Source organism: Molossus molossus, unplaced genomic scaffold, assembly GCF_014108415.1.
Source record: "Molossus molossus isolate mMolMol1 unplaced genomic scaffold, mMolMol1.p scaffold_m16_p_13, whole genome shotgun sequence".
NCBI lineage: Eukaryota > Metazoa > Chordata > Mammalia > Chiroptera > Molossidae > Molossus > Molossus molossus.
In genome coordinates this window covers 46392987-46401646 of record NW_023425348.1, presented here as the reverse complement: position 1 = coordinate 46401646, position 8660 = coordinate 46392987, and the positions used below count along the sequence as shown (strand labels likewise).

Genomic DNA, 8660 nt, shown 5'->3' with positions numbered 1-8660 from the left:
CATCACAGAGGAGCAGATTCCAAACCACAAGTTGTGGAGCAGAAGTAGGCAAGTTCTGTGGTCCCAAAGGCAAGGCTAGCACCCTGGTGGCATTTTGGGTGGTGACAGGTTGGTACTGTCCATCTGCCAGTCCTTCACTTCCTCCCTCCCCCAGCAAAGGAGATCCCAGCGGCTAGCCCTGAACATGTCGACTTGACAGATCTGGAGGAGATGAACAGGGAAAAAAGATGGGAGGGGTGTAGGCAAGTGAGGGGACAGGGTCTGGAGACTTTCCATGGCCTCCATCTGAACTGTGCCCCTCTGTGTGGAGGCAAACACTCACAGCTGGGATAGCAGGGGGATGACTACAGAACCACTCAGGGTTGTATCTGGTATAGAGTCAGACTCAGGGGTGTCCCTTTGACAGGACACACAGATAGACATTCCAGTGGATAGAAGGGGGTTCACAGGCCCAGGCTCTAGCTGTATGGGCACTTACAACTAGAGTAGGCCAGTAGACAGAGAGTCTAGGAGGAGCAGAAGACCACCTCCTCCTGGCAGCTTCCCCGACTGCTTCAGACCCTCAGTTCTCCCTCTTTGGTCAACAGTCTCTGCCAGCCATGTCCTCTCACTGCCCCATGTTTAGGTCTCATCTTTCATCTACCCCTCAGCTCCCACTATTAGGCACAGGAATTGCCCAGGCGTAACCCAAAAGGCCTATGACTCTCCCCTGCCAGATGAGGGGCTAGGCATATTGGGCATGTGCCTCCCCCAATTCTATTTCCTCCCAACCTCATGCAAAAAGTCTGCAAACAGCACCTTGGGAGAGGGTTGGTAGAAAGAAATAGATTTATTCTCATGTACAAAGCGGTCAGCCCACGAGACCATATACAACAGTTGCACAGAGTCCTAAAAAAAAACGCATCTCTCTAAAGGCAACTCCGAATAGGTAAGGCAGGTGGCCCCCCTCCCCCCACCCCACAACACATACAGAACAAAAGAGAAGGGAGAAGGTGCCGGGCTGACCCAAGAGGCCCGGCCCTATAGGGTCTCCCAAGCCCCAGGGCATGGGTGGATATGGCCTTGAAGAAGAGAGACACCCCGCCAGGGCTGAGGCCAGGTCCCTCTCTGGCTGCAGGAATGGGGCAGGAGCTCGGGCCAAGGGAGTACACTCAAGGGGCCACTGAGGGACTTAGGGTTGGCTCTCTGACCTAGGGTCTCAGGGGCATTCCATGGCCTCTCCAAGGATTCCAAAGAGCTATGGGGATTTTGATCTAAGAAGGGTCTCAGAGAACAGATTATTTCATCCTCCTGTTTCACTCAGGGGAAGGGACTTGCCCAAGGTCACATAGCCAGAAGAAGCATTGCTGACTCAGGAAGAGCTGGTCTCCCAGCCCAGGGATCCTTCCTGCCCATTGTTTCCAATCTGCTTTCTTCCTGAGGCCCTTCTCCCCAGAGCATTAAGTGCCCCTGGCACTTCCTTATGGGGTTTCTGCATCAATCACCCCAGGACCCCATCCTCACCATAAGTATAGTGGTAGTCCTCAGAGGCACCTGTGACCTTGTGCCTATTTCTAGTCCTCCAGCAGAGCTAAGACCCACCCTCTGCTCACTGAGCTGTCCTACCTTCTCCTTGCATGAGGATCCTGGCGAGGGGAAAGGGTACAGATCTGGTGGGGCAGGACTGGGACCCAGGAGAAACCATCCAGGCTGCCTCAGAGGAGTGGTTTGGAGAGGACTTGCCAAGGTGCAGTCAGAGGTGCAGAGCAGGGTCCCCTACTCATGGGTCATCCCTGTGCTCTCAGAAGACAAATGACAAGATCTTGGTGAGGCTGGAAGTCTTGCTTCCATTATATAGAGAACTCTGAGGCCTGGAAGGTCAATACTTGCCCAGGTCACACAGGAAGTTCTGGTCTGGAACCCAGGACCCATGGCTCTGGTCCCAGGCATCTGGCCAGGCCAGTGGAGGGTTGTAGGAGGAGGTCTGGGTGGGGAAGGGTTCCGGAGTGGTTCACTCAGTGTCAAGGCTGCAGCAGCCATTGACAGGACCCCCAGTGCCATCTAGTTCAGGCACCTCATACTCTTCGTCCAGGAAGTCCAGCGAGTTGTTGCTCGGGAGGCCTCGGATAGTGAATTTGTGCGACACCTTGGTCCAGTGCTCACGGTTAGAGGCCACTCGTTCATACAGCTCTGCTGCTTTGGGGAACAGGTCCTGCAGCAGCCTGGGGGTGCACATGGGCAGGGTTAGAGGTTAGAGGTCAGAAGTCAGATAGTGACAGGAAGAAAGATTAGGGCTATACCACAGATAGCGCTTCCATAAGAGTGTAAGGCATAGGGCTAGACCCTCAAGGAGATCATGATGGTCTTTTTCATAGGGGACAAAGGATAAAGTGAAGGGTCCATTTAGGGGTAAAGCAGAAGACAGCTGTGCCAAGGCAGGGGGTAGATCAGTGCAGCTGCGCCAAACCCAGCCCAGTACCTGTGTCTGCTATGATGGCCTTGAACAGCGCCCCTCCCCCACCTCTGAACAGAGTTCCCCGAGTCCCCATGAGCTCCCTCACTTGTAGATGGGCATTGCGATGTGCTCCATGAAGCTGATCTGCAGCTCAGGAATGTAGGCCTTCTCACGGTCCATCATCTCCATTGGCCTGTTGCCCATGGCCTTCTCCTGCAGGCATTAAGTCATCAGGCCTGCCTCTCTTCCTCCTCCAATAGGCACCAGGATCGGGGTAACCCAGCCCTTCCTCGCCCCAGGCCAAGCACCCACCCTCCACCTGGACACCCTGAGGTCATTCCCCACATACCAAGTCTCCCTGGGAGAAGAACTCTTTGTAGATCAGCTCCTGAAAGGCCAACACTCTGATTACGTCCTGTGAGTGGGATCCACCCACCCAAGCTCCTCTACGGCCCATTCCTAAGAAAGCAAACTGAGGCCTCCCTCAGCTCTACGTCAGTGCCTGTCCTCACCATCTCCAGCCTGTCAGGAGGATGGCCCCAGATGGGGAGGAGTGGCTGGGTTCTGGCCCACCTTCCACCAGCTACCGACTTGCAGTGTGACCCCAGGTGAGTCCATGCCCTTCTCTGAATCTCTCTGTTACTGTAACATGGTCTAGGTTTCTGGCTCCCCAAAATATCCAGGCTAAGCTCAGCACAGAAAGGGTGTTTAGGGTGCAGGAGCCACACAGAGCCAGGCAGGGTTTGCAGCCTGCACCTTCCCAGGGAGGAGCAACCCTTACTGCGATCTTCCTTGTGGTCTTCCAGCCCTTGGTCTGGTCAGAGAGGTCACAGGAGGTCATAAGGAGGCAGAGGAGGAGGCTGTGGTGCTGCTTATTGGTTGGATCATAGCCCACTGTTGGGGAGAGGATGGGGTCAAGGAGTAGGGCCCAGCCTCCTGGCCTCTCTCTCTGAGGACAACGCTCCCAGGACCCACCCCAAGTGGTCCAGGGAATTTGGCATTTCGCATGGGAACCAAGAGGCCAGGGCTGGGTCTGCCTTGTGGGTTGATGCTGGAGGGGGTGGGTCTAAACTCTTGGGGATGCTCCCCAGGTAAATCCCCTTCTTGGGGGTCCCTCCCCAACCCCAAGGCCCAGGGCTAAAGGCAGGCACCTTCAGCCATCTTCTGGAGGTCCTTGAAGATGCGCAAGTGGTGGGCTAGGTCCGTGGCCAGGATGATGTCCCGCATCAGGTCCAGCATGCGCTGATAGTCCTGGGTACGGGCAGGGATGTCACGGCCTCCTGCTAGACCCTCCACCCACTTTCTGGTCCTGAGGAGCTTCCACCCATAGTTCCCTTCTCCTGTTTTGAGCCAGCTCCTGGCTCCCACCGCCTCACTGCCCGGCCCACCCCCACCCCAAATCCTCCCCACCCCGACCCCATCACCTTCCGGGAGAAGTGGTCGAAGATGTTGCAACCATGGGTGTTGAGGATGGCGATGGCCTGGGCGAAGTGGTGCCTCTGGTGGGGGAAAAGGAGTGATGGGGCCCAGATGGAGTGGGGGGCTCCCCTCACCACTGACCCCAAAAGAAGGAGTAGGCCCGGCCCGGCCCTGGCCCCCAAGGTGAGCAGAAAAGGCAGAATCAGGGAGTCAGGGTCCTAGTTCCCTTTCTGGGCTCTGTTTCCACCCTCGGTGTGACCCCAGCAAGGCCCTGGCTGGCTCTGCGCCCCAGATTCTCCAGCTGTCACATGGAGGTCCACAATGAAGTAAGCTCTGAGGGCCTCGCAAACTGGAGTGGTTCTGAAATGATGCCTCGGAGTCCTGGACACTAATTCATGCAGCGAACATTTGTTTGCTGACAAGAAAAGGCAGTGATGAGACAGGGGTAAGGCTTCTGTCTCTGGACACTGAAGGGCTGTCAGTCGGAGGAGGAGGAGGCTCCAGCAGGGTGCAGAGGGCAGAAGCATGGCTGCTACCAGGCCTCCCGGGAGGGAGTGAGCCCCTCATCTCTAGGGGTGTGCAAGCACAGGCAGTCTCTGAAGGGTGTATGGTGGGGGCAGCATGGGGTAAGGTAACCTTGGAAGTTTGATGCCCATTCTGCACCAAGCTCTGTGCCAAGTGAGGGAACTCAGAGATATCTCAGATTTTGTTTCTGCCCCAAGGAGCCCCCATCTGGGGTGGGGGGAGACCCAAAGCAAATAATCTAAGGCAATGCTGAGTGTGATGGGAATGGAGCCCCTCCCAGGCTTGGTGGAGAGGGTTTGCATGGGGTGTTCCCAGACATGCAAAGAGAATTGTGCTTAATACAAATCTTTTTTTGAAAACCTGGGCTCCAGCAGAGCCTGAGCCTGACTTGCACCCCCATCCACACCTGCACCCCTCCAAACCCATCCAGGAAAATGAGCCAGACATGCTCTGGGGGTGGCTGCAGCTCTCACAGCTTGTCTGAAAAGCAGAGTTTGGGAACAGAAGGAGCTGGATCACAGTCTAACTTTGCACATCACAGGCCTTACGAGGAGGAGGAGGAGGAGGAGGAGGAGGAGGAGGACAGAGAATGAGGTGGGGGGATGGGAGGCAGAGGGCTGGGGAAAATGGTGGTACCTCCATGACAGAGCCCTCAGAGCTGTAGAGCGCAGCCAGCACGGATTTCTGGAAAAACCAGGAAAACTCCATCACTCCGCACATCCAGATCCGATTGCCTCCATATTAGGCTAAGCACAGCCCTGCTCCTTCTGCTCTCTCCCCTCCTCCACCTCAGAGCCCAGCACAAAGCTGGGAAGAGCCTCAGGCTCCTGGTCTCACCAGCTAAAGTGACACTCCCAGACACCCCAGGGAGGGTGCCCACTGAGAGGAGGGCAGGATCTCACCGAGGCCACCTGGAAGGAGTTGTTTGTGCCTCTGTGGTCCAGGTCATGACACATGCAGGAAACAAACAAGGCAAAGATCTCGATGTCCCTGGTTGGGAGACAGAGGAGAGAGGTCCAGACATAGCTTCCTCCCCAGACCTCCAGAGGAGGGAGAGCTGGGTGAGATGTCCAGGAGCCACCAGGACAAGAGCTCTGGACACCTGGGTCCCCTTCCTGGAAAGAAGCCCTGGTTTAGATTTTGGCAGGCCCATCACTCCCGGGGAATGTGACTATGAGTAAGTCTGGCCCAGAAAATGGGGCTATGTAACCTTCCTCACTAGGCTGTTAAGAGGATCCCCTTAGGTGGTGCATGTAAAATGCCTCACACATTGAAGGTATTCCCTGTCCCAAGGAAGGGGGACCCCAGCAGCTGACCGATGGGGAAGTGCAGCCACTCACTCGAGGTAGTTGGTGAGCTCCAGGTTCTTGTAGAGCAGGTAGCAGAAGTGGGAGACAGAGAAGGCGTGCATCCAGTTGTGGTAGGGTGGATCCCGGTAGCCCTTCTTCACCATCAAACAGAACCTGGGGAGGGGGCAGGGCAGCAAATGGGCCTCAGGTTCCCCTCCTCCAGGTAGCCCTTCAGAATTTGCCCTTCCCCATTCCTTTTCTTTCCTCGTGGTCCCAAGTGTTTAGGAATTGCCTCTCACTCATGGATGCTGCCCACTCCCACAAGACTGAGTCTTCTCTAGTAGTCCCAGAGAGACCCCTCCGCAGGAGGCTGGGGCAATGGATGTGAGAGTTGAGGACAGAAGGAGGAAGAGATGGGGCTGCCTGAATGAGCGGGGAGGGGGCTGGGGGCACACACCGAGCCAGTGTTGGGCAGTCAATTTTATAGTTGTTGATGAAATTCATGTCCTGCAGCATGCTGAGGATGGCCTGTAGAGGGCAGAAGGGAGGTGACCGAGGGATTGTCAGTTTCAAGACAGAGCCTCTGCTTTGGCCCTTCTTGAAATCTATAAAATTTTGGAGTCTTGGATCTTTAGATCTATATTAAAGAACCATAACATGGCAGCACCAAGAATTCTCAGGGCCAAGAACTTTTAGAAATATGAGATCTAAGAACTCTTGGAACCAAGCTCACATAAAATCTTAGAAACACTGGGAGTGAGGTGCCAACCCTGAGGCCACATGCTGAAGCAGTCCTCAGCAATCATCCAGCCAGCCCCTGGCCTCTGGATAGGCCCCATGGCCCATGCTGGCAGACCACGCCCACTCCATCTCTAAGGGAGACTCTATAGCCTTTCTGGTTTGCCAGAAAGTTCCTGTGTATATTTAACTTAAACCTCTGCCTGTACATTCTGTATCTCCATGTGGGGAGGGAGGGAGCTCACCATGGAGGTGTCATCCTCGGGAAGAGAGCGAGGGGTGTAGATGAAACTGGCAAAGTTGGAGTCAATGGAAGCCACAGGCTGGATCCCGTCATGGAGAAGTTTGGTGTACTCATCATCAGAGACCTACAGGGGACCAGCCAGAGCATTAAAAGATGACCTACACCCACCCAGTGTCCTCACTCTCAAATTCTGGGGGAGGTAATTCAGAGTGTACCCAGTTGAGCCATCCAGTCCATGGATTGTTACTGGACAGGAGATCACCATCCTCCCCTCATAGCCCTGCAGCCCACCTACTGTGCCTCCTTGTCTGTGATCACCCTCATCTGTAACAACCTATCCTTGGCAAAGACAGAGGATACCCTTTTGTGACACCCCCAAACCATGTTAGCCTTTTACAGACATTAACTTGAAGATTCCTTATTGGGGAGGGGGATCATCTCAGAGCCTAACCTCAATCCTTCCTACTACAGCTTTGACTCTGTCTACAAAGTCTGGTACCCTTTGGTTTAGACATAGGTGAATGGAAATGTTTAAATCAACCATGACCACCACATACACACTGTGAAGTAAAGCCTGGACAGCGTTGCTGACACAGGCTCTGGGAATGGGATGGAATATCACAATTAGGACTTCCCAGGATGTTAGGGCCACTGTACCCGGGGGAGCTGTGGCAAGGGCCTAATAGAGCTTCTCAGCTTTCAGTCATTCCCAAGATGAGAATTATCCCTGGACATGGGGAACACCTGGCTGAACCAAGTTCTTCCCTGGGGTGGGTCCTACTGCCAGCCTCAGGGCTGAACCAGAACATGCCTGGAGCTGGAGTCCAGGCATTGCACTGGGCCTATCTTCTTATCTTCAAGAAAGGGTAATCAGAAAGCCCAGCCTTGTCCTGGACCCATGAGGATTCAGCGAGGCAGGGAACCTTGAGACCTCAGAAGGAGGACAGAAGCTCCGTGCAAGCCTCACCTTCATGTGGTACATCATCATCTCATTGGCGAGGTGGCTGCGATACTGGGCCTCATTCACTTTCTTATAAAGGAGAGACTGCGGGGAGAAAGGGAAAGAATGAGGCTTATGTGGGGTGGCTGTGAAATCTCAAGATACCTAAGACTGGATAAAGGGGTCAGATAGAACCTCCTGTGCTGGCCCCAGTCTGAGCCTTAGAGTTCCAGCCCAGAGTATAATGCCCCATCCAACCTTTATCTAAACTTCCCTTTTCTTTGCTTCCTAGTATCTCATAGCATTTGATCTGGCACTTTGCATCCCCTCCTAAGCCTGCCCTAACTTCAGTGATGGAGCCAGAGGCCACAGCAGAGGAAGAGAAGCAAGGAGGAGGGATAGTGTCAGGGACCAATGGTTTGGAGTCCCATGGCAGATCTGCCAGTTACGGACAATGAGACCCAACATGTCACAAAAAGAAGTTGATCAGGTGCTTGGTTTGAGGTTGCTTCCAGAGGAGGGTGGTGTGGGGCAGGTGAATAATGACAACTGGTTTTCCCATGGTCTGGGAAGCTAATGGGATTGGACAGCAAACAGTAAATTTTCAGATGAGAAACTGAGGCCAGAAGTGACCAATGGTACAGAAGGTTGCACAGCAACCCAGCAGCGGGGCTCTGAGTCCCAGGCGGGACAGAGCAAGGAGAGCAAATGTGGGGAGGAGAACAGAGGGTCCTAACTGGCCCCGCCCCTGTCCCCACTCACATGGGCGATGCTAATGCCGCAGTAGATGGAGAAGGCCGTGGCCAGGTCTTCATCGAACTTGCTGAACCATGGTCCGTTGATCTTGTTCACCAGCTCAGCCACACCGATAACCTCTGGGGGTGGGAGAGGGGCTAGGACCAGGCAGCAGATGTGTCCAGCAGGGATCTGCCTTCCCAGGTTGTCCTCAAGGGACGTCCCATGGCTGAGAAACCTGTGCCGTCTGCTAGGGGCCACTAGAGCAGTGGGGAAGGGTTGCCAACCCCTCCACTCGGCTCCGCCCCATCCTGCTCAGGCCCCGCCCCGGCCTGG

The 8660-nt window shown here is 54.8% G+C and overlaps 1 protein-coding gene across 1 annotated transcript in view; it reads right to left on the bottom strand.

The window, feature by feature from the left end:
• Positions 1-810: 810 nt before the first annotated feature.
• The window catches only part of PDE2A (phosphodiesterase 2A), a 63750-nt gene continuing 55900 nt past the window's right edge, over positions 811-8660 (bottom strand). The window contains exons 19-31 of the mRNA XM_036258962.1: positions 8352-8464; positions 7617-7694; positions 6651-6773; positions 6125-6195; positions 5719-5841; positions 5281-5368; positions 5015-5062; positions 3859-3933; positions 3586-3685; positions 3216-3328; positions 2784-2822; positions 2541-2647; positions 811-2201 (exon numbers count right to left, since the gene is read on the bottom strand). Coding sequence (XP_036114855.1) covers positions 1991-2201; positions 2541-2647; positions 2784-2822; positions 3216-3328; positions 3586-3685; positions 3859-3933; positions 5015-5062; positions 5281-5368; positions 5719-5841; positions 6125-6195; positions 6651-6773; positions 7617-7694; positions 8352-8464 — 1289 coding nt within the window. The 3' untranslated portion in view covers positions 811-1990. The remainder of the gene's footprint in view (positions 2202-2540; positions 2648-2783; positions 2823-3215; positions 3329-3585; positions 3686-3858; positions 3934-5014; positions 5063-5280; positions 5369-5718; positions 5842-6124; positions 6196-6650; positions 6774-7616; positions 7695-8351; positions 8465-8660) is intronic.